Here is a 27,077-nt window from a genome sequence, read left to right as displayed (position 1 = left end):
TTCCTTAAAAAAATGTTTATTAGAGGGAGAGAATCTTCGGCTCCACGGAGCCCAGTGCAGGGCTCAGGGCTCGATCCCATGAGTCAAAACCAAGAGTTAGACTTTCAAACCAAAACCAACTGAGCCACTAACAGAAAAGTAGGAACAAAATGGGAGATTTTTAGTATAAAACCAGACTTCCACATGGGTGCTGGAGATCTGTGTAAGAGGACTCACATCTACTAAATGAAATTAAGGTCAAGAAACAGGCCAGGTGGATGTAAATTATTAAAAATATATAGAAAGTTAAAAAAAAGAAAGAAACCAGCTAGGCACACAGATGTCAGTGTTCAACCATGTCATGTTCAACCATGGCTTACCTCAAAGTCAGACCTGCCCTTGGAGCATGCCCTAACTCTTGAGCCTTTTGGTCTAGATGTAGCTGGCTCCATGACTTCCTACCACATAGGCCACACAGCTTCTTTCCCAGCTGGAATGTCTAAGGAACTTCAGTCTGCCCTAGCCACCAAACTTAAGCGTGGGGGATGGGGACAAAGGGTACTTGAAATGGAAGATCAACATTGCCCATCATTTGGCATAACAGCAGGTAATTCATGCATTCTGACTTCACAGGGGGTAAGGATATAGTGTCACCGGAAAAGGGCTCCTGGGTTGAATAAATCATACGCTCCACTTCATTAATGACTCCAAATTCTTCTCTCCAAGAGTGTACATAACCCTACCTGGAACAATTGTTCAAAGACAAATTGGAAAACCTTGTTTAACGGCACCTTGGTTTTCAGACTCAAAAGGCTGTCGAAGGGAGTGGTGGTGCAAGAACAGTCAGAATAGTTGGTTACTAAAATCTTACAAAACGTTTCCAAAAAGGTAAAAGTTCTTCCAATACTTTTGTTAAAAAGGAGTCTCTTATCTCCATCACACAGTCCGTTTGTTTGTCCTTTGTCCTGACTACATCATGGCAGGGATCTCTGAAGAGACTGTGTCCAGGGGCTGCCAGTGACAGTCCATCAGTGCATCATACAGCTCCTCACTCTGCTCCATGAACTCCTTGTTGGCCTCCGTCACATCCAACTGCGGCATGGGGTCTGCAAGAAAAGCAAGGGTGGGTTCCGAGCGCCAAGAGAAGCTCTGGGAGACTTGGACTCTGTTCCCAACTGCCAGGACTTCCTCCTTCCTCAGGAAGTTCCCTACCCTCGGTCAGAGTCCCTCATGCCTCACAGGGGTGGATACCACTGTCTTGCAGGCTTCCTCTGAGGATGAAAATAGAACCTACTTAGAGAATGGAACATGTAGTCAGTACTCAGATAATGGCGGCTGTTATTCCTCCTCTTACATCTGGCCTTCCTGTGCGCTGGCTTTCCTGGAGTGGTCTTTATTTCAATTTTGGGTTCTGGAAATCTGATCAAAATTACTAAATCCAAAGCACTGTTGTTAAAAGGGAACATTACACAGCCGTGAAAATGAACCTCAGCTGCATACAACTTGACTGGATCTCACAAACGGTAACTCTGTTAGTACATTTACAACAATGAGCACTGAGGATTATACAGAATTGTTGAAATCACTACACTGTACACCTGAAACTAATAACACTGCTAACCATACTGGAATTTCATTAAAAAAAAGGCGAGGGGTGTCTCGGTGGCTCAGTCGGTTAAAGCATCTTTTTTTTTTAATTAAAAAAAAAAAAATCTATGAGAAAGCGTGAGCGGGGGAGGGGCAGAGAGAAAGGGGAGACAGAATCTGAAGCAGGCTCCAGACTCAGCTGTCAGCACTCGAGAACTGTGAGATCATGACCTGAGCTGAAGTCATACTCAACTGACTGAGCACCCAAGCACCCCAAGCATCTGACTCTTGATATCAGTTCATGTCATGATCTCACAGTTCATGGGTTTAAGCTCCGCGTCGGGCTCTGTGCTGACAGTGTGGAGCCTGCTTAGGATTCTCTCTTTCCTCCTCTCTCTGTGCCCCTCCCCAGGCTCATGCTTTTTCTCTCAAAATAATAAACATTAAAAAATAAAGAGTTTATGGGGTGGCTGGATGGCTCGGTTGGGTGTCCAACTCCTGATTTTGGCTCAGGGCATGATCTCATGGTTTGTGGATTTGAGCCCTGCGTTGCACTCTCTGCTGGCAGTGGGGAGCCTGTTTGGGGGTTCTCCCTCTTTCTCTACCCCTCCCCCACTCACACTCTCTCAAAATAAACTTTAAAAAAGGTTTAAATTGTCAAAAAAAATAGTGTTGAATGAAAAAAGGAAGACATATCTATAGTACAGCTGCATTACATGAAGTTAAAAACAGTCAAAACTAAACCATATTATTTAAGGATGCATATCTAGGTGATTATAAAGAGAAAATACAGTAGTTTCCCCTAGCAGGGTTGTGATTAGGGGAAGGATAGTTTCTGGAGGCTGGCAATGTTTTATTGCCCTGAATAAAGGTTTCACAAGCAATTGCTTTATAATTAACATATTAAACTATATGCTTGTTTTACATACTTTTCTGTAATAAAAGAAGTTACAAAAAATTCCTTAGTCACTATGACTGGTAACATTTTATACTTTTCCTTGCCATCTTGTGTTGGTTTAAAAGGCGCACACACACACACACACACACACACACACACACAAGTACAATAAAATGCACATACACAAACACACATTCATTACAACACTTATTTTACAATTAGAGACATTAAAGAAGACCTAAGTAAATAGACATCCCATGTACTTGGACTGGGACACAATATTGTTTTTAGACAGCAATACTCCCCAAATTGTTCAGTGTAATCCCTATAAAAATCAGCTGCCTTGTTTTGCAGACATTGAGAGGCTCATAAAATTTAGATGGAAATGCAAAGGAGGCACACTTGGGTGGCTCAGTCGGTTAAGCGTCCGACTTCGACTCAAGTCATGATCTCACAGTTCATGAGTTCAAGCCCCATGGTCAGAATCTGTGCTGACAGCTGGAGCCTGGAGCCGGCTTTGGATTCTGTGTCTCCCCCTCTCACTGTCCCTCCCCCACTCATGCTCTTTCTCTCAAAAATAAACATTAAAAATTTTTTTAATTAAAAAAAAATGCAAAGGATCTAGAATAGCCAAAACAATCTTGAAAAAGAAAGTTCAAGGACTTTGCCACTTCAAAACTTACTACAAAGTAACAGTAGTAAAAAAAAAAACAAAAAAAAAAAAACAAAAAAAAAACCCAACTGTGGCAGTGGCTGAAAGATAAGCATATAGATCAATGGAATAAGATTTGAGAGTCCAAATGCAACCTGTACATTTATAGTGAATTCGTCTTCTAAAAGGGTAGCAGACCACTGAATGGTAAAGAATAGTTTTTCAACAAATGGTGCTGGGACAACTGGATAACCAGACAAAAGAATAAAGCTAGACTCTTAAGAATTAAGAACTTACTTAAACAAGAATTAACTAAACACGGATCAAAGACCTAAATATAAGAGCTGAAACTATAAACTCTTAGAAGAAAACAGGTGTAAACAAACAATGCCTTTTAGATAACAGCATTTAGGCACAAACAAAAAAAAAATAAATTGAACTTCATGGAAATTAACTTTTGTGCTTCCAAGGACATTATCAAGAAAGTAGAGACAGTCATGGAATGGGATAATTTGCAAATCTTAAGTCTGACAAGGAACTGGAATCCAGAACAGAATATGAAAAACTCTGGCAAGGCTACATACAAAGACAACCCAACTTAAAAATGGACAAAGACTTGACTAGATATTTCTCCAAAGATCTACACACACACAGTCAATAAGCATACAAAGATGCACAAAGCATTAGCCATTAGGAAAGTGCAAACCAAAACCACAAAGAGATATCACTTGAAACTCACCAGTGTGGCTGTAATGAAAAAGAGTAACAATCACTGGTGAGGATGTGGAGAAACTGGAAGCCTCATAAGCTGTTGGTGAGAACAGAAAATGCTGCAGCCTTTTCAGAAAAGTTGGCAGTTCCTCCAATGGTTAAATATAGAGTTTGCCATATGATCCAGCAATTTCATCCCTAGGTAATGAAATTCCCTGTCCATACAAAAACTTATACATGAGTGTTTTTTAGTAGTATATTCATAATACTAAAAGTGGAAAGAACCCAAATGTCTATCAACAAAACGAATGGGTATCTACACAATGGAATATCATTTGGCTATAAAAAATGAAATAATGGCACATGCTACAACATGGACAAACCTTGAAAACACTATGCTAAGTGAAAGAAGCCATTCACAAAGGCCCACACATTATACACAATTCCATTTATTTAAAATGCCCTGGGGTGCTGGCACAGTGGGTACAGCACGTCTCTCTTAATCTCAGGGTTGTGAGTTCAAGCCCCACACTGGGCATGAAGCCCAATTAAAAAAAGGGGGGGCACCTGGGTGGCTTAGTCTGTTAAGCATCTGACTTCAGCTCAGGTCATGATCTCTCAGTTTGTGGGTTCGAGCCCCGCATCGGGCTCTGTGCTGACGGCTCAGAGCCTGGAGCCTGCTTCAGATTCTATATCTCCCTCTCCCTCTGCCCCTCCCCTGTTCATGCTCTCTCTCTCTCTCAAAAATGAATCAACATTTAAAAAAATTTGGACTTCTGTGAATGGTATGAGAAAGTGGTCTAGTTTCAATCTTCTGCATGTTGCTGTCCAGTTCTCCCAGCACCATTTGTTAAAGAGGATGTGGAGAAACGGGAACCCTCTTGCACTGCTGGTGGGAATGCAAATTGGTGCAGCCACTCTGGAAAACAGTGTGGAGGTTCCTCAAAAAATTAAAAATAGACCTACCCTATGACCCAGCAATAGCATTGCTAGGAATTTACCCAAGGGATACAGGAGTGCTGATGCACAGGGGCACTTGTACCCCAATGTTTATAGCAGCACTCTCAATAATAGCCAAATTATGGAAAGAGCCTAAATGTCCATCAACTGATGGATGGATAAAGAAATTGTGGTTTATATACACAATGGAGTACTACGTGGCAATGAGAAAGAATGAAATATGGCCCTTTGTAGCAACATGGATGGAACTGGAGAGTGTTATGCTAAGTGAAATAAGCCATACAGAGAAAGGCAGATACCATGTTTTCACTCTTACGTGGATCCTGAGAAACTTAACAGAAACCCATGGGGGAGGGGAAGGAAAAAAAAAAGAGGTTAGAGTGGGAGAGAGCCAAAGCATAAGAGACTCTTAAAAACTGAGAACAAACTGAGGGTTGATGGGGGGTGGGAGGGAGGGGAGGGTGGGTGATGGGTATTGAGGAGGGCACCTTTTGGGATGAGCACTGGGTGTTGTATGGAAACCAATTTGACAATAAATTTCATATATTGAAAAAAAATAAAAAAAATAAAAACCTACAGTCTGTTACATAAAAAAAAATAAAAATAAAAAATAAAATAAATAAAATAAAAAATAAAAAATTTCAGAGTTCAAGCTGTATTACAAAGCTGTAATCATCAAGACAGTATGGTACTGGCACAAGAACAGACACTCAGATCAGTGGAACAGAATAGAGAACCCAGAAATGGACCCACAAACGTATGGCCAACTAATCTTTGACAAAGCAGGAAAGAATATCCAACGGAATAAAGACAGCCTCTTCAGCAAGTAGGAAGCTGGGAAAACTGGACAGCAACATGCAGAAAAATGAATCTGGACCACTTTCTCACCCCATACACAAAAATAAACTCAAGATGGATGAAAGACCTAAATGTAAGACAGGAATCCATCAGAATCCTCAAGGAGAAAGCAGGCAAAAACCTCTCTGATCTTAGCTGAAGTAACTTCTTACTCAACACATCTCCAGAGGCCAGGGAAACAAAAGCAAAAATGAACTACTGGGACCTCCTCAAAATAAAAAGCTTCTGCACAGCAAAGGAAACAACCAGCAAAACTAAAAGGCAACTGACAGAATGGGAGAAGATATTTGCAAACAACATATCAGATAAAGGGTGAGTAACCAAAATCTATAAAGAACTTATCAAACTCAACACCCAAAAAACAAATAATCCAGTGAAGAAATAGGCAAAAGACATGAATAGACACTTCTCCAAAGAAGACATCCAGATGGCCAACCGACACATGAAAAAATGCTAAACGTCACTCGTCATCAGGGAAATACAAATCAAAACCACAATGAGATACCACCTCACACCTGTCAGAATGGCTAACATGAACAACTCAGGCAACAACAGATGTTGGCGAGGATGCGGAGAGAGAGGATCTCTTTTGCACTGCTGGTGGGAATGAAAACTGGTGTAGCCACTCTGGAAAACAGTATGGAGGTTCCTCAAAAAATTAAAAATAGAACTACCCTACAACTTAGGAATTGTACTTCTAGGTATTTATCCAAGGGATACAGGTATGCTGTTTTGAAGGGACACATGCACCCCGATGTTTATAGCAGCACTATCAACAATAGCCAAAGTATGGAAAGAGCCCTAATGTCCATCGATGGATGAACGGATAAAGATGTGGTATATATATACAATGGAGTATCACTCGGCAATCAAAAAGAATGAAATCTTGCCATTCAGAACTACGTGGATGGAACTAGACAGTACTATGCTAAGCAAAATTAGAGAAAGACATAGATCACATGACTTCACTCATATGAGGACTTTAAGACACAGAACAGATGAACACAAGGGAATGGAAGCAAAAATAATATAAAAACGGGAGTGGGGGGGCACCTGGGTGGCTCAGTCGGTTGGGTGTTCGGCTTCGGCTCAGGTCATGATCTCACAGTCCGTGAGTTCAAGCCCCGCATTAGGCTCTGTGCTGACAGCTCACAGCCTGAAGCTTGCTTCGGATTCTGTCTCCTTCTCTCTCTGCCCCTTCCCCACTCACACTGTGTCTCTCTCTCAAAATAAAATAAAAACATGAAAAAAAAATTAAAAACAGGGAGGGGAACAAAATATAAGGGACCCTAAATATGGAGAACAAACAGAGGGTTACTGGAGGGGTTGTGGGAGGGGGGATGGGCTAAATGGATAAGGGGCACTAAGGACTCTACTCCTGATATCACTGTTGCACTATATGCTGACTTGGATGTAAATTAAAAAAATTAAATTTATTTAAATTAAAAAAAATTAAAACAACAACAACAAAACCCAGAATAGGTAAATCCAAACAGACAGAAAGTAGATGAGTGGCTGGCAGGGACTGGAGGGGGCCGGCACATGGAGAGTGACTGCTAATGGCCGCAGAGTTTCTTTTGGAATTAGTGGTAACGATAGCACAACTTTGTGACTACTGCCCACCCCAACCCCCACTTGTGCTTTAAGTAAACGAATACAACTTTAAAAAAATATATTGGACTGTATACTTTTTTTTTTTTAACATTCATTTATTTTTGAGAGACAGAGAGAAACAGAGTATGAGCTCAAACCTGGGAACCGCAAGATCATGACCTGAGCAGAAGTTGGACGCTTAACCAACTGAGCCACCCAGAAGAGTTTTACTTCTTTAAAACTCAACATCTGTTTAGGGGTGCCTGGGTGGCTCAGTCGGTGTTCTCTCGTGGCTTCGTATTCTCTCTCTCTCCTTCTCTCTCTGCTCCTCCCCCACTCGAACTGTGTCTGTCTCTCTCAAAATAAATAAATAAACTTAAAAAAAAAAAAAAAAACCTTAACATCTGTTCGGAAACATGTTGAAAAACTTTTTTTCATAGTTTTTTCAAGCCTTAGAGAATCCTTTAATTACTAATATTTCCCTTGGAAAGTTTTGCAGGTTAGCAATTCCTTCAGTTTTACTTTCCTTTTTCTTGTTAAATTCAGTAAAAATTACAATAAATGCTTTTTTTTTTAATGTTTATTAATTTTTGAGAGAAAGAGTGTGAACAGGGGAGGGGCAGTGAGAGAGGGAGACACAGAATCCGAAGCAGGCTCCAAGCTCTGAGCCGTCAGCACAGAGTGCGATGCGGGGCTTGAACCCGGGAGCCACGAGATCATGACCCGAGCCGAAGTCATGCTTAAGTGACTGAGACACCCAGGTGCCCCAATAAATGCTTTTAATTAAAAAATAATAATGGCTATTACTATGTCGCAAATGGGGGTGATTTTCAGTTTCTTCATCAACATGTTACTATAGTTTCCAAATTTTCAATGGTAAGTAACTATTACTTGAAAATGAGAGGGGTGCCTTGTGGCTCAGTCAGTGGAGTGTGCAACTCCTGATAACAGGGTCGTGAGTTCGAGCCCCATGTTGGGGGTAGAGATTATGTAAATAAATAAATAAACTTAAAAAAAAATGAGGAAAAAATGTAATGTGAAATATATAGAAAAATTAAAACATGAAATAAAAAATGAATTTTACAAATTATCAAACAAATACAAGGCAATAGTTTTGCTGGAGAACTGCATCTGGGGACCGAATGGCCCACATCTAGGGAGTGACCAGCTCTCTCTCCTGTTGAGCTGCTCCCTCCGGGCTCTCTGGGACCTGCACAGACACCGCTGGGGGACACACTCAGTTCTTACTCTAATTAGCAAGCACTAGTTCTCTCACTAAAAGTCATTCTCCTCAAGAGCACACTCCACATCGCCCTCCTCAGCATCTAGCTACAGGCACAGTGCCAGCCACAGGGCGGTCACCCGGCAACAGCTGACAGAGGACAGAGGAAGGGGTGAACAAACTCCTTTCTTACCTTCCAGTGCGTCGTCCCCGACTTCTTCGTATGTCTGCCAAGAGACCAGAGAGGGGATGAGAAGCAGCGTGAACTCCTGGCCCAAGGCCAGGAGGCCTTTTTTTTTTCCCTTTAACATTTATTTATTTATTTTCAAGACAGAGAGAGACAGAGCACAAGTGGGGAGGGGCAGAGAGAGGAGACACAGAATCTGAAGCAGGCTCCAGGCTCCGAGCTGTCAGCACAGAGCCCAACGTGGGGCTCGAACTCACAAACCGTGAGATCATGACCTGAGCCGAAGTCGGACGCTCAACCGACTGAGCCACCCAGGCGCCCCTGGGAGGCCTTATTTTTAACAAGAGGAACTTGGTTGCTGCCTCTTTCCCATATTTTCTAAAGTCCAAGCTGCCACCCTTACCAATCCCTGGAGGACGACATACCCAAGAGGACCAGGTCTGCCGAACCATAGTTACCTGCATGGTGCTCTGTGTGTAGCCATACTGGGGGTAGCTGTAGCTGTAGCTGCCTGTGTTCTGGTCATAGCCCCACTGGGCATAGTAGTTCTGGTACTGCTGATAATACTGGTTGTAGCTGTAACTATACATCTGACTATATTCCACTGGTTTCACGCGGCTCCTTAAATGAAGAAAGAAGCAAAAAGAAACAAATGTAGACAAACGTTTCCATAACTCTTACTATGTGGCCAGGGGCTGTTCTAAGTGCTTTCCACATATCAACTCATTCAAAACCCACGACAACCTTATGTAAGAACAATACATTATTCTTATTTTATTTTTAAATTTTTTTTTCAACGTTTTTTATTTTATTTTTGGGACAGAGAGAGACAGAGCATGAACAGGGGAGGGGCAGAGAGAGAGGGAGACACAGAATCGGAAGCAGGCTCCAGGCTCCGAGCCATCAGCCCAGAGCCTGACGCGGGGCTCGAACTCACGGACCGCGAGATCGTGACCTGGCTGAAGTCGGATGCCTAACCGACTGCGCCACCCAGGCGCCCCTACATTATTCTTATTTTAGATGAGGAAATTGAGGTACATACAGGCCACATCATTTGTCCAAAGCCACATAGCTAATAGGAGATCCACACCCAGGCAATCTGGCTTCAGAGCCCAGGCTTTACAGTCAGGAGTTTTGTTTTTGCTTTTAATTTTTTTTTTTAAGTTTATTTATTTATTTTGAGAGAGAGCAAGCGAGCACGAGTCGGGCAGGGACAGAAAGAGAGAGAAAAGAGAGAATCCCAAGCAGGCTCCACACTGCCAGCACAGAGCCTGACAGGGGGACTCGAACTCATGAAACTGTGACATCAAAAACTGAGCTCAAACCAAGAATCAAACCTTAACCGACTGAGCCACCCAGGTGCCCCTACAGTCAAGAGTTTTAATGGTTAGGTTTGTCTCTCTTATCAAATCTTGTCAGTACTGACTTGTCCTCTTACCAAGATCTTGGGGGGCTGGTTTTTTGCCACCCACAAAGGCTCAGGTGAACAAGGCCTGGAAAATCTGGATTTAGGATGATCCAAGAAGCTTGTCAACTACAAAATGTCTAATCACCTCTTCTCCACACACACACGAAACAAGTGTTCCAGAAGGTCCAGTAGGCTTAGCGGCACCACTGTAGTCACAGCTACTATTACGGAGTAGGTACTCAGGATCTGGGCCCGTTGTTTTTCATATACAGTCTCCTATCTTAAGTCTCACACAACCCTTTGGCAGAGCTATTATGTATTTTTCCCATTATACAGATGAGAATACTGAGCCTCTAAAAGATTAAGTGATTTACCCAAGGCCACACCTAGGACTGGAGCCAAATTCAGCTCCAAGGCTCATGCTCTGAACACCACACTGTTACCTACAGTACCTGCTCTGACAGATGTAAGACATCTTGCCAGGCTCCTATATCCTGCACTCACAAATCAGGGCTGAGGCCCAGGCTCAGTGGGCAGCTTTCTTCTCCTGCTTGCATGGCTACCCTAGCCACTGCTAACCAAAGACAGAATGTCAAGCTTGAAAAGGATCCACTGCTCTCAAAAATATACACAATCATGTGTGAGTAGGCTTATGAGACAGGCCTGGGGTATGACCAGTCCGAGGTGGGAGGAATCAAAAGAACAACATGGCAATGTGCTTCCAGAGTCATCACACTCCTGAGAGCCAGACTCATAAGTGCACACCAAATACGCAGGAGGCAGAGGCCCACACCACCCGCTGGCTGGCTTATAAGGAGAACTGTAACTGCCACGTGGTGTGGAATGCACTCACGTCCTCATGCTTAGTGTATTCTATCTCCACAGTGAAGCCAGAGAGGAAACCAAGTCATAAGCAGGAGGTGAACTACCACAGCAATCCTGTCACAGGAACCACAAGTTCTCAAAGTCTGAATGAGCGAGAGTTGTTTTCGAGTGCAACATCTGCTTGGTGAGCAGGACTCGGCTAGAGCAGTTAGACAACTCCATGTCTGACTCTCTTAGCATCACCTCCTGATGGGGTGGCCGGATGAAGTCTAGTGGCAGAGACTTCCTCTCCCTGCCCGGCGTGAGGCTGGAAACTGCTAATGCTCCCCTCCGTGACTACCCTGACATGTTTTCAAGGAGTCTGCCACCCTCCTGATATATTCACATAATTGAAGGTCATCTCCCTGGCCTGGGTCTGTACACTTCTGCTCTGTTTCTCCACACTCAGCTCTTACAGATGAATTCTCAAAGAGAACCCTTACCACCCTCAATTCCCAGTGCTTGATAGCGCCTCCCTAGAGGCAGGCCCCAAATTCTGACAATGACCAGCCAGGAAATGGAACAGAACATAACCTCCTTGCAGAAGGCACTTTGTTTTTCTTGTTTACAGCTACAACTCCAAAGTCTAGGTCAGGGCCCACAGAGTTGTAGGAACTCGGTTATTGTTGACTGAATAAATGGTAACACGTCAGAAACAACCAACAACGTCAACATCTGAGGAACCTTGAGGCAGAATATATGGTCAAGATACCCTGAAGCTATTAAAAATATTATGGTGAGGGGGCGCCTGGGTGGCTCAGTCGGTTGAGCGTCCGACTTCAGCTCAGGTCACGATCTCACGGTTCCTGAGTTCGAGCCCCGCGTCAGGCTCTGGGCTGATGGCTCAGAGCCTGGAGCCTGCTTCCGATTCTGTGTCTCCCTCTCTCTCTGCCCCTCCCCCATTCATGCTCTGTCTCTCTCTGTCTCAAAAATAAATAAACATTAAAAAAAAAATTTTTTTTTTTTAAATAAAAAAAATATTATGGTGAGGATTGTACAGCTATGTTGGAAAGGGAATGTGTATATGAGGGAAACTGGGGGAAAAAGAATGAGCACTGTTACTGTAATTAAAAATGAATAAAGAGGGGTGCCTGCATGGCTCAGTTGGTTAAGCATCTGACTTTTGATCTCAGCTCAGGTCATGATCTGATGGTTGTGAGATAAAGTCCCGTGTCAGGCTCCAAGCTGGGCATGGAGCCAGCTTAAGATTCTCTCTCTCTCCCTCTGCCCCTCCCCCCACTGCCTCGTGGGCATGCACATACACACACACACTCTCTCTCTCTCTCTCTCAAAATAAATGAATAAATAAATATTTTTAAAATATGAATAAACACTGGGTGCCTGGGTGGCTCAGTTCGTTAAGCATCCAACTCTTGGTTTCAGCTCAGGTCATGGGCCATGGTTCTTGGGCTTGAGCCCTTCATCCGGCTCTACAATGGTGGCTCAGAGCCTGCTTGGAATTCTCTCTTTCTCTCTCTCTCTGCTCCTCCCTCGCAAGAGCTCTCTTTCTCTCTCAAAATAAATAAGTAAACTTTGGAAGTCAGAAATCATAATTAGTCATTTTAGGATAATGAGTAAATTTCTTTTAAATATTTTCTGTAATGTTTTATATAGTATAGAATAACATTTTGAGGGGAAATTACTCAAACTGATCTTCCATGTATTAAATACAGTTAAGCTACAAAGAACCTCCAAATCTTTTGCTGCTTTGAAAAACCTTGCCATTTAGGGGCACCCTGGTGGCTCGGTCGGTTAGTGCCCAACTTTGGCTCAGGTCATGATCTCACGGTTCATGAGTTCAAGCCTCACATGGAGTCACTGCTGTCAGCACAGAGCCCCTTCAGATCCTGTCTCTCACTCTCTGCCCCTCCCCCACTTGGGCTTTCTCAAAAATAAATAAAACATTAAAAAAAAAAAAAGAAAAGAAAGAGAGAGAGAAGGGCACCTGGGTGGCTCAGTCGGTTAGGTGTCTGACTTCGGTTCACGTCATGATCGCCTGTTCATGAGTTCAAACCCTGCGTCAGGCTCTATGCTGATAGCTCAGAGCCTGGAGCCTGCTTAGAGTCTGTCTCCCTTTCTGCTCCTCCCTGCCTCACACTCTGTCTCTGTCTCTCTCAAAAGTAAATAAACATTAAAAAAAACAGAAAGAAAGAAAGAAAGAAAGAAAGAAAGAAAGAAAGAAAGAAAGAAAGAAAGAAAGAAAGAAAGAAAGAAAGAAAGAAAACTGGCAGCCTAGGACTAGAACCCAATGGAAAAAAAAAAAAAAAAAAAGACAGAAAAACCTAGCCATTTGGAAGTTCTGCCCCAAGAATGTAGCCATTCTGCCACTCATGGCATAGACTTCCTCAGCCTTCACATTATTGACTTGGGGGCAAGGCAGACAAGTCTTTCGGGTGGGGCCGGCCTGTGCATTGTGTGACATTTAGTAGCATCCCGGGCCTGCACTCATTAGATGTCCTCCCCGACAAGTTGTGACAACCAAAATTGTCTCCAGGTGTTGCCAATGTCCCGCTGTGGGATGAAATTGTCCCCAGCTGAGAACCACTGCTTTGGCCAAAGGATAGAAGATTCTATGCAGAGAGCAGTTGTCTTCTGAGTGAAAAACCTGCTTGGAGTTGTAAGGGAAGAAGGGCTCTCTGACTGGCATGACAGGTATGATAGTGATGTACATAATATTCTGTAGTGTTTAGGATCATTCCCTCTTAGCTATTCCCATAGTTAAAACTGGGTATAATATCTTTCCTTCTGCTCAATTCTCATCAGTTCTGTGGATAAATCTCTAATGGTGACACTACGGGGCAAAGAGCAAGCACATGGGAGAATGCAGAGCCCAACTGCTTTCCCAGCACTGCTACCAGCCATGTCTGAATGTATGTGCCTTCACCAGTCAGAGCTCTCTGGAGGGGCAGGGTTATGTTCCTTCATCTCCAATGCCCAGAACACAGCCTAGCAAGTAATAGGCACTCATTATCTGTGACCTAAACTATGCCTCCCTGCAGTCTCACGTCCAGCATGCGGAAGCTCCCATTATCACCAAGCAGATGAGGAGCGTCCAGGCTGGCATCAGTCCAGAGGCTCTCTACCTTCCCGCCAGTGCACGACGACTCACGCTTTGGGGATTGCCACACTCAGCCGAACTGGTTTAGACCCTAAGCCAACTGCTCCCTGGCACTCAGTCAGAGCTCGCTTCTGTTCCAGTTCATCTGTGAATTTCACGAAACCATAGCCCCTGTAGGAAACAAAAGCAGACACACTATTTAGATCACAAATGTGATGAAGGTAAAGTTTAAAAACAGAAAAGAGAGAGAGTCCCTCAAACTCTGTAGGAAGGGATGAGATCCCCATCAGTGAAGGCATGCTGTAGGTAGAACAATTCAAGATTCCAGTGCTGGAGGATCCTGAGATCTGGGGGAATCCCTACTTTAGTTCACCGTTCCCCTCCACGCCTTCACTGATGGGGCTCCTTCCCAAACAGAGGCCTCCCACCCAATCTACTGGAAATACTATTATCATCAGTATGGTAGTAGTAACAGCCGTAGAAGTTCACTGAGCAAATACTTCCTCCGTCTGCCCTGTTGGCCAGGTATGGTGTTAGGCACTGGGGCTCAGCAGTCCTAAGCAGACAAGGTTCTTGCTCTGCTGGACTCATATTCTACTTGGGGGATCAACGAACGATAGTGAACATTTCATGAGCACTTTTTATTTCTCAGCACCGTGCTGAGCGTCTCATCAAACGGCCCAACGATTAGATTACTGAGGAGGGAACTGAGGTCAGAGGGGTTCATAACTTGCCTGACATCACTGGAGAATCAGGATTCAGATCAAGGTCCCAAGCTTGTAACTCAACCTCAGGCTTATAACTATTACTCTGATCAAGAATAAGCCTTTCTTGAGGTTTTTCCACTTTTGAAGTAACACTAATAAATAAAATGGCAAACACCTACAACGCCTATCCTATTGCTTTATTTATATCACATCATGTAACTCTGACATCAGCCCTATGAACAGATACTATCAAACAGCATCTGTTTCACAGATGAGGAAACAGGGTCAGAGCTTCAGTGACTTGTTTACCACATTATCCCCAGCCAGTATTGGAGTGAGGGTTCACACCAGAACGTCCAGCTCCAGAGCGTATGCTCTTAACCACCGTACTCCATGGCCTTGCTCTAACATTTCCATCCAAAACACAAATGCTGGAACGGGGTAGGCATCAGTAACCAATGAGGTCTTACTTAGACACGCCTGTCTGGTCCAAAACCACCTTGCCTCCCCGACAGGAGGGGTAGACTTTGACGAAGAATTCATACAGCATGCCGTCATCCACGTCTGGGGTCAGGTCCCCCACAAACAGGGAGTACTCAGGGCTGAGAGGAGAGAACAAGATTCAGAGACAATCACCAAAACCTTTGTTCTAACAAGCTCTTTTGGCCCATTTTAGGTAAACCTCCTGGGCCTTCTGAGGGAACAGCACATCTGATGAGCCCTTAACCAGGTCCGAATTTGTTGCATTTGGCAGCCCTGGCAGAAGAGTTATGGAAGCAGCCCCGTCCCAAGTCCCTTACTCACTGAACAAAGCCTGTTTGGCTTTGAGTGCAGATGGGGAGACCCGGTCAGAGGATCTCAAAGGAGAAATCTACACATTCTGTATTCACTGCATTTTTGTAAAGTAATTTCTTTGCAAAAAAAAAAAATTTTTTTAATGTTTTTATTTATTTTTGAGACAATGCAAGAGACAGAGTGCAAGCAGCGGAGGGGCAGACAGAGGGAGACACAGAATCCAAAGCAGGCTCCCGGCTCCGAGCTGTCAGCCCAGAGCCCGACGTGGGGCTTGAACTCACGAACTGTGAGATCATGACCTGAGCCGAAGTCAGACGCTTAACCGACTGAGCCACTCAGGCTCCCCTTTTTAAGTAATTTCTATGCCCAACATGGGGTTCGAATTCATGACCCCAAGATCAAAAACTGTGGCTCTAGGTGCCCCTCACTGCATATTTTTAGTTGAAATAGTGAAAGATAGAGAATGAGAACTGGACCTTATGTCCTAAAGCCTGAAACCCCAGCTAGGATGAAATCCCCTAACTTTTAGAACGTGTGTCAGCAAATTTTTCCTGTAAAGTGCCAGACAATAAAAGTTTTAAGCTTGGCGGGGCACCTATGGTCTCTGTTGCTTTTTCTGTTTTCACAATCCTTTAGAAGTATAAAAACCATTTTTAGCTTGCAGGTGACACAAGTCAGGCCACATCTTGTCAACCTCTTATTTTAAATATATATATTTTAAGTTTATTTATTTTGAGGGGGGGTGGTGTGCAAGCGTAGGGGAGGGGCAGAGAGAGAGAGAAAGAGAATCCCAAGCAAGTTCTAAGCCTAGAGTCCAGCATGGGGCTTGATCTCACAAACAGATCATGACCTGAGCCAAAACCAAGAGTTGGGCCCTTAACCAGCTGAGCCATACAGATGCCTTTATTTTATTCTTTTCTTTTAATAGTCATTCTTTTTTTTCTTTTTTTAAATTTACATCCAAATTAGTTAGCATATAGTGCAACAATGATTTCAGGAGTAGATTCCTTAGTGCCCCTTACCCATTTAGCCCATCCCCCCTCCCACAACCCCTCCAGTAACCCTCAGTTTGTTCACCATATTTATGAGTCTCTTCTGTTTTGTCCCCTCCCCGTTTTTATATTATTTTTGTTTTCCTTCCCTTATGTTCATCTGTTTTATCTCTTAAAGCCCTCATATGAGTGAAACCATATGATTTTTGTCTTTCTCTGACTGACTAATTTCACTTAGCATAATACCCTCCAGTTCCATCCACATAGTTGCAAATAGCAAGACTGCATTCTTTTTGATTGCCGAGTAATACTCTAGTGTGTGTGTGTGTGTGTATACATACCACATTTTCTTTACCCATTTGTCCATCGATGGACATTTGGGCTCTTTCCATACTTTGGCTATTATTGATAGTGCTGCTATAAACTACTCTACTCTATTCTATTCTAGAGAGATAGAGCACAAACGGGAGAGGGGGGAAGGAGAAAGAGGGAGAGAGAGAGAGAGAGACAATCCCAAGTAGGCTCCACACTCAGCATGGAGCCCGATGTTGGGGCTCAATCCCACGACCTAGGGATCATGACCTGAGTCAAAATCAAGAGCTGGACGCTCCGCCGAGTGAGCCACCCTAGGTACCCCGTTCGAGAAAAATTATTAAAAGAAAAAATCAGGGGCACCTGCCTGGATCAGTCAGTGGAGCGTATGACTCTTGATCTCTGGGCTATGAGTTTAAGTTCAGATTACTTAAAAATAAAATCTTAAAAAAAGAAAAAATCAAACATGTAAACTCATTGTTATTTTCTTAGTTCAAGCACGATATATATTCCTTCTTTAAAATCAGAATATACAACGGGCAGCTGGGTGGCTCAGTAGGTTGGGCATCTAACCTCAGCTCAGGTCATGATATCAGTTCGTGAGTTCAAGCCTTGAGTCAGGCTCTGTGCTGACAGCTTGGGGCCTGGAGCCTGCTTCAGATTCGGTGTCTCCCTTGCTCTCTGCCCCTCCCCCTCTCGCACTCTGTCTCTCTCTCTCAAAAATAAATAAATATTAAGAAATAAAAAAATAAAATTAGAATACACAAAAGGACAAAAGAAAAATAAAATTACCAACAACCCAACCACTCAAAGGTAATCACTATGAACACTGTTATATTTTTGTCTTTTTTTTTTCCCTTGGGCTTCTCTTTTTGAATTTACAAAACTTGGGTATGACTCATTTTGTTTCTAGCATTTTTTCACTTTTAACATATCACCAATGTCTTGACATGTCCTATTTTGCTACAATGACTTATTAATGGATACACAGTATTCCAATTAATAAACATATTGTCACGTAAACCACTTCTCAATTATTAGATTATCTGGGGTTTCTCCAATTTTTCCCATTATATGTAATATTTCAATGAACACTTTTGAGGCTAATCTTTGCATACATCCATGAATAAATTCTGAAAAGTAGAATTACAGGGTCAGTGGGTGCATATCTTTTTTAAACTCTTGATACATTGTTTTAAAGCTTTTGAACAGCACCCTGAAAAGTTGAAGCTGAACGGATTTATGTTGCTACAACAGGTCAATTCTTACTATGGGTAACAGGGAAGAAGGCTAGAGGTGGGCCCAAATAGAATACATGGGTCTTGACAAAAAGCCCCAGTGGGGAAGGGGAAGGAGTCATCCTTTGGGAGGAAGGCAAAGTGGACCAAACTTGGCTCCTCAACTGTCTCTTTGGTAGAGCCCAACACAGTGATGCATCTTGTCTCTATCTAGACATTTCCTGGGGCTTGAGGCTACCTTGGGGTTACCCTATGCTTACCTGTTATCTGGTTGTTTCCCATAAGTGGCATAGTTCAGTTTAAAACGTTTTGCCTAGAAATTTAAAAACAAACAAACTAAAACAGAGAAGGGCATTTCAAGAGCCAAACAATATTTGAAAAAAACTGAAATAAATTACCTTGGCCAAAACATCTCCCCCTCTCTAAGCCTCAGCTTTTTCTCCTGTATAAAATGGGGGGGTTGCACGGATGATCGCTAAGGGCACTGCCAGCTCCATGGTTCTATGAGCCCAGGTGTGCCAGCTTGGTGCAGCTGTAAGCTAAGTAACTGTGGGAAGAGCAGAATGTAACTCTCTTGAAATGTGTCCTCACTACCGCCAGCCTGTTCTAGTTTCTCAGTCAGGCAGAGGTCTAGGGTTTCAAGTCTTCTGTTAAGAGAGGCCGAGGTGCACAGCGCAAAGGGCATGGATTTTAGAGGCAACCAATCTTCAGTTTGCATCCTGGCTCTGTACTTACTACCTGTGTTGCCTTGGGGCAAGTTATTTCACTTCCCTGAGCTTCAGTTTCCTGGTCTGTCAAAGATAACAATGCCTACTGTTCAGGGTTCTTATAGGATTAAATTAAATAATGTAAGTATACAGTAGGGATTCAATAAATGATAGTTATCGATGACAATAAAAATAGCAACATCATCATTATCTAAGTGTCCTTACAGGTGTGGCTCCGGGAAGGGGTTTCCCATTAATTTTATGCAAACACTTCTCGGCTGTGGCCAAATCTGCGAATTCTACAAAACAGTAGCCAGCTGGGATTCTGGAAAGAAAGCAAACAAGAGAAAGAGAATGGTTAAAGGTGGGATTCTCAGATGAGACTAAGCCCTGGCCTGAGGGGAAGGAAAAATGTTTTTCTAACCAGAGCCTGTACTGTTTTTTGTTCCCTCTTATATTCTAGTTCAAAACTAATTTACAAACCTGAATGTAAGGATTGCCAATCTGGGCCAGTCCCACACTCATCTATCTAGTAAACATTTACTTATGTACTATATCACCTGTGAAGTATTTTTGTCAAGAATATTTAATATAATATGGGGCACCTGGGTGGCTCAGTTGAATGCCTGACTTTGGCTCCAGTCATGATCTCATGGTTCATGAGTTTGAGTCCCACATCGGGCTCGCTGCTGTCAGTGCAGAGCCTGCTTTGGATCCTCTGTCCTCCTCTGCCCATCCCCCACTTGCACTCACTCTCTTTCTCTCTCAAAAATAAACAAAAAATATATATATTTAATACAACCCAATCAAACCCTTAGATCTAATGTCCAGTTTACAGGAAATATTAGGGACAGAACAAGTAAAACACCACCAAAAGGAAGCAAATAAGTCCAGAAAGTTAAACTAGATTCCAGAATGTAGAACCTTATGTAAGACAATTGGTCTTACCTCTTTAAAAAGTCAGTGCTACAAAAAAAGATAAGAGGTGAGCATTTTTTCTTCTTTTTTTTTAATGTTTACTTCTTTTGGGGGGAGAGAGAGAGAGCGCACGAGCACAAGTGAGGGAGGGAGAGAGAAAGGGAGACACAGTCTGTGCTGACACCTCAGAGCCTGGAGCCTGTTTCAGATTCTGTGTCTCCCTTTCTCTGCCCCTCCCAGGCTTGCGCACTGTCTCTCTCTCAAATATAAATAACATTAAAAAATAAATAAATAGGGGCGCCTGGGTGGCTTGGTCAGTTAAGCGTCCGACTTCGGCTCAGGTCATGATCTCACAGTCCGTGAGTTCGAGGCCCACGTCAGGCTCTGTGCTGACCGCTCAGAGCCTGCAGCCTGTTTCAGATTCTGTGTCTCCCTCTCTCTCTGCCCCTCCCCTGTTCATGCTCTCTGTCTCAAAAATAAATAAACGTTAAAAAAAAAATAAAAAAATAAAAATAAATAAATAAATGAATGAGACAGGAGATGATCCTTTAGTTCATTAAGTGTGATGACTGAGTGTTCATACTTTTGTGATAAGTACCTTCCTCAAACCCTGTTACAACTTTAGCACACTACTCATCTGACTTGGGGGAAAAAAATTTTTTTTTTAAAGCTATAAAAAGCTATTCTTGGGGCAAATATAAAAATTTAAATGTAGACTGGCCACTATATGGGAATTATTTGGATATCGTTTGATGGGTATCAGGGAATCACTGTTAATGCTGTTAGTATGATAGAAGCATTGTGGTTATGTCCAGTTTTTGGCAATGTATGCTTAAATATGTTGTGGTAAACTGTCACAACATCTGTGACTTACTTTCATATGATTTAGCAAAAAGAAACATGTATCTACATCTATCCAGTTAGAGAGATGAGGAAAATATGGCAACACGTTAACAAAATTCAGTGGTGACTGTATTAGTGTTCACTGTACCATTCTTTGTAGTTTTATTTGAAAATTTTCATAATTTAAAGTGGTTTTTTTTCTTGATCACCTACCACAGGTCAGGCTGATACAGAGCTGAAGAACAAGATTCCTATCCTCAAGAAACTTACAATCTGGCTGGCCTGACAAAGTAAACCCATGGACCCTAATTGCGAGATGTCTAGGAGATCCCCCATATTCTATTTTTTAAAGAGACGGAAGTAGGAGAATATGGCTATATCCTCTGACATCCCTTCTACTATGAGATTTATATTGAAAACAGTTAATTTTCCTTAACATCATCCTTACAGGTATCACCGGTGAAATAATCCTAACTTTTCTGGAAATATTACTCAAGATCCTTAGTTCCAATAAACATATGGACACAAAGCCAAGAAGGTATGGGTAATAGCAGTGCTTGTGCCCAAGGATCACAGAACAGGATCTATGAGCTCCATGTTTGTTGATGCTAAGAAGAATGAAGGGCCAAATCTGTGTCTTCTATGTGCGAGAATCTTGAGGCTCACAGATGTGAAGACCACCATTAGTAAGAGCTACCCACTACTGGGGCACCTGGGTGGCTCGGTCAGTAAAGCAACTAACTCTTGATTTCCGCTAGTCAGGATCCCAGGGTTGGGGTTATTACTGAGGATGATGAGATTATACACAATGTGGGCTAGCTAAAATGTAACACAGATTTCTGGTGGGCTGCAGTTAAGCTTGGAAGGGGCGTGGGTTCCTTGGAATGCCAGAGGCCTGAATGCATTATGCCCTAGCCGGGAGGCCAGACCTTCCAGGTGTTTCTGCAGTCCTTGGGGAACTCCCTTATCTATACATTGCATACAAAGTTTAGCAAAATAATAGGACACAGAGCCACTTGCCATATTTCTCTGATTTGATTAGTCTCTTGTGATTATTCACCTTTTAGTCAGGCACCCTTTGTTTTTGCTTGCCTGAAATGTTATACGCCCTTTGAACATAAATGAGAGTATAAGTGAGGCAAACAGGGTCTTAGTCTGTGAACCCTGACCCCGTGCCTTCTCCTCTCTTTCTTAGCAAAGAGTGGAGTAATCTTTCATCCATCAGGGCAGGGTTTGCTGGCCATTCCCAGCAGGATCAAGCCCAGCCTCGGACTCCCCACTGAATGTGGAGCCTGCTTAAGATTCTCTATCTCTATCTCTCTCTCTCTCTTTGCCCCTCTCCCCTGCTCTCGTGCCCTCTCTAAAAAATTAAAAAAAAAAAAAAAAAATTCAATCATGGACTTGGAAAAAAAAAAAAGAGCTGAAGACTACAAAGCACTCACTATGGGCCACGTTCTGTGTTGGCCATTTCACATGCACCATCTCTCACTGACTGAATCGTCACACTAACTCTGCGAGGTGAATGAAACCATTACTCCCATTTAGAAGGGGACACGGAGACCTAGCAGGATTCTACAGTAGGCCTTAACCCACACAGCTGGGATGTGCCACAGGTTTGAGTTGAATTCTGACTACATTCTTTCCCCAACATTTTATTGTAAAAAATTCCAAACATAAAAATGAAAAGAATTGGGGGCACCTGGCTGGCTCAGTCAGAAGAGCATGCAACTCTTGGTCTCGGGTCATGAGTTTGAGCCCCACATTGGATGAAGAGATTACTAAAAGAAAAAGAAAACACTTAAAAAAAAGAAGAATTGTATAGCAAACACCTACATATCCACCACCTATAATTAACCCTTTATTATACTTATTTTGTTACACAATTATCCATCTATCCATCCCTCTACCCACTTATCATCCTTATTTTCTGATACATTCCAAAATTAGGTTTTAGATATTGGTATGCTTCCCTCAATTACTTCAACATGCATATTATTCAATTATTGTTTACAGGTTTTTTTTTGTTTTACAAGCAGTGACATATACACACAGAGAACTGCACAAATCTTCTAGACACTGAGTTATTTTTACCATACATCAATTTTGTATATTCTACAAGTTTAAATAAATGGAACCATACAGTAAGGCTTTTTTCATTTAGCATAATGCCTTTTTTTTTTCTTCAGGTAAACTCCACACCCAAGGTGGGGCTCAAATTCATGACCCCCAAGATCAGGAATCACATGCTCCACCAACTGAGCCAGCCAGGCACCCCTTCATTCAGCCTAATGATGGAGATTCATTCACGCTGTTACTATATAAGTAGTTTGTTCTTTTTTATTGCTGAGTGGGATTCTATTGTACGAAAACACCAATATGTATCTGTTTACCTATCTGTGGATATCTGGACTGCTTGCAGTTTTCAGCCATTGTCCTGAAGCTGTTATGAACACTCTTTTCAATTCCTATTTTTGGTGGATAGATGTTTTCATTTCTCTTGGGTAAATACCTAGACTAGACTTGCTCAGTCATAAGGCAGATGTATATAAGAAACTGCCAGACTCAGGGCTCAATCCCACGAACCATGAGATCATGACCTGAGCTGAAATCAAGAGTCAGACACTTAACTGACTGAGCCACCCAGACACCCCCCACTCAACTGCATTCTTAATGATTCTTTTAATGTTTATTCATTTTTGAGAGAGAGAGAGAGAGAGAGAGAGAGAGAGAGAGAGAGAGAGAATGAGCAGGGGAGGGGCACAGAGAGAGGGGGAGACAGAGAATCCCAAGCAGGCTCTGTGCTTCACACTGAGCCCCACCTAGGGCTTGATCTCACAACCGTGAGATCATGACCTGAGGCGAAATCAAGAGTTAGTCACTCAACTGACTGAGCCACCCAGGCACCTCTGGTCTTCTTTTTTAAATTTGCATTTACTCATTTTACAGTATTCTTATAAGCCTCTTCAAAGTCTTTTATCAAGTGAGGCTGAGTAAAAATGCAATGTGTCTGTAAGTGTCAGCATAAGAAAGAGCTAGAGTTTAGTAACGGATAGGAAGACATAGTTCCAAATCTCATTTCAGTAAAGTAGAAAGTACTACAGAATGTTTGTTTTCATACCAATAGCTGATTATCTGGGGCCTTCTGTCTACAAGAGTGAAAAAGAAAAATATTTAGGCTAGCATGATGTATCAGTCAGAAAATCCTAGGTATGAAGCGTCTCAGCCCCTCTGGCCAACCTAGTAGTATTTAAGTTCTAACAAGCACCCTTATCCCATGTGATTGACTAACTAAACCTTTCTTTGTACATTTACAGATCATGCATCCTTTCCTAGAAAGAACAGAGCTGTTCTCTCCTGTACCACCCTGGGCACCAAGGAACCAAACTCCACCACCACCACCAAGGAACCAGGCCCTTTGGCAATACCTCTGAGCCCTGTGACAACATCTGTCGCTGGCACCACTGAGCCTGTGTGTAATCAAGAACTGTCGTAGAGGGGTGCCTGGGTGATTCAAGAGGTTAAGCAACCGACTCCTGATTTCAGCTCAGGTCATGAACTCACAGTTTGAGTTCAAGCCCCACATCGGGCTCCGCACTGTCAGAGTGGGGATTCTCTCTCTCTGCCCCTCCCATACTCTCTCTCTCTCTCAAAATAAGTAAAATAAACTTAAAAATTAAAAAACAAAACAAAACAAAAAACAATTGTCATAGACCACTGCACTTCCTTAATTAATTGCCCTAAATTACTTTTAAAATCTCTGGGCCAGGAGAAACCTTGGAGTGGGCGTGTGTGTGTTGTTTTGTTTATTTATTTTTATTTATTTAAAAAATTTTGAATGTTTAGCTATCTTTGAGAGAGAGACAGAGAATGAGTGGGGGAAGGGCAGAGAAAGAGAGGGAGACAGAGAATCTGAAAACAGGCTCCAGGCTCTGAGCTGTCAGCAGAGCCCGATGAGGGGCTCGAACTCAGGAACGGTGAGATCAAGGCCTAGGCTGAAGTCAGATGCTTAACCAACTGAGCCACCCAGGCACCCCTGGAGTAGGCTTTTGGACAAGAGTCTGCCTTCTCCTCCGGTGGCTGACCTCCTGAATAAAGCTCCTATTCTTTCAAATTAAAACTCCTCTCTTGGGGGTGGGAGGGCGAGAAGAAAAAACAACTCATCTCTAGAGTATTGGCCTTTCCAACTATAGGCAACCAAACCTGGGTTTCAGTAACAGGTATTGAGACTCTGAATACACAAAGTACCTGTCAACCAAATAGCCAAAACTGACTGCAGTTCATACCTCTCATCTGTATTTTTCAACCATGTGATGTTTTATTTTTTTTTTAATTTTTTTAATGTTTATTTATTTTTGAGAGAGAGGCAGAGCTTGAGCGGGGGAGGGACAGAGAGAGAGGGAGACACAGAATCCGAAGCAGGCTCCAGGCTCTGAGCTGTCAGCACAGAGCCCGATGCGGGGCTCGAACTCACGAACCGTAAGATCATGACCTGGGCCGAAGTCGGATGCCCAACCGACTGAGCCACCCAGGTACCCCCAGCCATGTGATGTTTTAGCAAGCTACTTTAGTAGAGTATGTGGTAGAGTAGCTGCTCAGTAAATACTGACAATTGATAAAAGATCCCTCCCTTTTCTAACTAGAACCCTAAGGAAAACTAAGACCCCCTCCTCCCAAGAGAAAGAAGAATCTGGAGGCAATATAGCACTACTATCTCAAAATATTCTCTGCATTTTGTTGTTTCCATATTTACTGTTTCATCTCCCTATTAGAATGTAGTAAACTGCATGAGAGGAAGGACTATGGTTTGTTTCAGCCTCCTATCCAGGGAACCCAGAACAACAGCACATAGTATTATTTCTATAAATAACTTTTTAAGTGAATGACACACGAGAGTTAAGAGCACTCATGGCTTTAAGAACAGACCTGAGTCCTGGCTTGTCATTTAATAGCTCTGTAAACTTTAAGACAGTTATGAAGCTTCTCTAATAATAGTACTTAGCTCAGATGTATTTGTCTGACTTTAGGGGCACCTGGCTGGCTCAGTCGGTGGAGCATGCGACTCTTTATGTCAGGGTTGTGAATGCAAGCCTCATGTTGGGTGTAGAGATTACTTAAAAATAAAATCTATTTAAAAAGTGATTTTAAAGCATTTATTACTGTGGCACCTGGGTGGCCCAGTAGGTTGGGTGTTGGACTTTGGCTCAGGGCATGACCTCATAGTTCATGGGTTTCAGCCCCGCATTGGGCTTTGAGCTAACAGAGCAGAACCAGCTTCAGATTCTCTATCTCCCTCTCTCTCAGCCCTTCCCCCGCTCTCTTTCTCTTTCTCAAAAATAAACAAAAAAAGTGCTTATAACTAAGCATACTGTAATCTGTTTATATTTATTGAGCATATACCATATGCCAGACACTGTTCTAAATGATGAACGTGAATTAACTCATTTAATCCTCACCATAACTCTTTGAGGGCGATGCTGTTATCACCTCCACTTTCATAGTTGTGTCAGGAGATGGAGAGGTTAAGTAATTTGCGGAAGGTCACAATAGTAGACATAACTTTCAGTCTGGTTCCAGAGTCCAGTCCTCAAGCAATATGCTACACTTCCTCTCAATAAGCCCCCAAAATGTTAGCGTTTCTAACGTTATATTAACTATTATTAGGGGTGAGAAGCCCTGACTTTGTGATGTTTACACTCTCAGAATGACACTTGCAGCACGGTCTATTAACGGAGAATTGAGAAGATCGAAGGAGAAAATGTACCCAGTGAGGCGGTTTCGGATAATTTTGACGCTCATTACGGTCTCCCCCATGGTGGCAAAGGCTCTGGAGATGAAATTCTCATCCATGTAGGGCTCCAGCTGCGTAAATACAAGAGCAGAGCGATTCAGGCCAGCCAGCAAGCAGGCTCCTCAGTCCGGGTTCCAGAGCCCACGCGGGTTTGGCTACGCGATGCTGGTGGGGGCGGGGTGAGGGAGGGGAGATTTTCATCTACAGAGTGGCCTGATCCCCACCTTTCAATCCCTTGCCTCCTTCCCCTCAAACTTGCTCCCTTTAGGGGGCCTCCCTTCTGGATCTAGTAATCCCTCCAGTCCTAGAGCCACAGCGCCCTTCAACCTTGGGATTCTGCCATGCTATCCCCCTAAAGAACCTCCCTTTCCCTTCCATGAACCCAGGTGAAAGGCCAGAAACCCCCACCCTCAGACTCGGTCCCTTCTTCTAAATGCTGGGACCCTCCTGTGTCACCCAAAGAACTCCCCTCCCCATTCACTTCCACCCTTTTGGGATTCCAAGACCCTTCCGCCTCAGACTCTTCCTCCCCCGTGACACTAAGAGTCGTCCTCCTCGGACCCGCGCAGCCGCCCTCACTCACATCGCCCATCCACAGGCTGGCCGCCATGTCCGCAGCCGGCCCGGAATTCCGTGGGCCAAGGAGGCCAGCGCGGTAGCCAGACCGCGGGGTCCGGGACCGCCAAGGAGCATGCGCCTCGGACGCCTTCTGCGCAAGCTCTGAAACTCCAGCGCCCAGGGCCGCGCCCGGATTTGCCACTCCGGGTTTTTCCGACGATTCGGCTGGGCGCAGAGTTCCT

At 43.3% G+C, this 27,077-nt stretch overlaps 1 protein-coding gene and 1 non-coding gene across 4 annotated transcripts; one reads left to right on the top strand and one right to left on the bottom strand.

Annotated features, from left to right (window-relative positions):
- TRNAU1AP (tRNA selenocysteine 1 associated protein 1) lies at positions 1-27,077 on the bottom strand. 3 transcript variants are annotated; one of them, XM_086716206.1, is made up of 10 exons: positions 26,861-27,077; positions 26,251-26,442; positions 18,954-19,053; positions 18,282-18,334; positions 15,155-15,286; positions 14,029-14,148; positions 9,106-9,268; positions 8,654-8,687; positions 3,856-3,924; positions 1-1,085 (listed from the first exon to the last, which is right to left on the bottom strand). In XM_086716206.1, exons 2-10 carry the CDS (start codon positions 26,334-26,336, stop codon positions 949-951), a joined length of 894 nt encoding a protein of 297 aa, XP_086572332.1. In that variant the 5' UTR covers positions 26,337-26,442; positions 26,861-27,077; the 3' UTR covers positions 1-948. The 3 variants fall into 3 exon arrangements, with proteins under 3 accessions (XP_086572332.1, XP_086572333.1, XP_025788720.1); XM_086716207.1 differs by having other exon boundaries at positions 26,251-26,348; positions 26,861-27,074; XM_025932935.2 differs by lacking the exon at positions 3,856-3,924 and having other exon boundaries at positions 26,251-26,348; positions 26,861-27,066.
- On the top strand, positions 20,190-20,289 carry LOC112849180 (small nucleolar RNA U13). Its single transcript, XR_003222605.1, has one exon. It is a non-coding gene; the product is annotated as a small nucleolar RNA U13 (small nucleolar RNA).

Source organism: Puma concolor, chromosome C1 (genome assembly GCF_028749965.1).
Source record: "Puma concolor isolate L17-30 chromosome C1, mPumCon1.1.hap2, whole genome shotgun sequence".
In the NCBI taxonomy this organism is placed as follows: domain Eukaryota; kingdom Metazoa; phylum Chordata; class Mammalia; order Carnivora; family Felidae; genus Puma; species Puma concolor.
This window is presented reverse-complemented; position numbering and strand designations above follow the sequence as displayed.

Bases quoted from the DNA above. Each gene is read 5' to 3' on its own strand.
- TRNAU1AP (XM_086716207.1), bottom strand. From the start codon at position 26,887: ATGGCGGCCAGCCTGTGGATGGGCGAT. The intron at 8,688-9,105 runs GTAACTATGGTT...GTCTCTTGGCAG, and splicing joins ACACACAGAGCACCATGCAG to ACATACGAAGAAGTCGGGGA. The intron at 1,086-3,855 runs GTGAGTTTCAAG...CTTTTCTTGCAG, and splicing joins TTTTCATTACAGCCACACTG to ACCCCATGCCGCAGTTGGAT.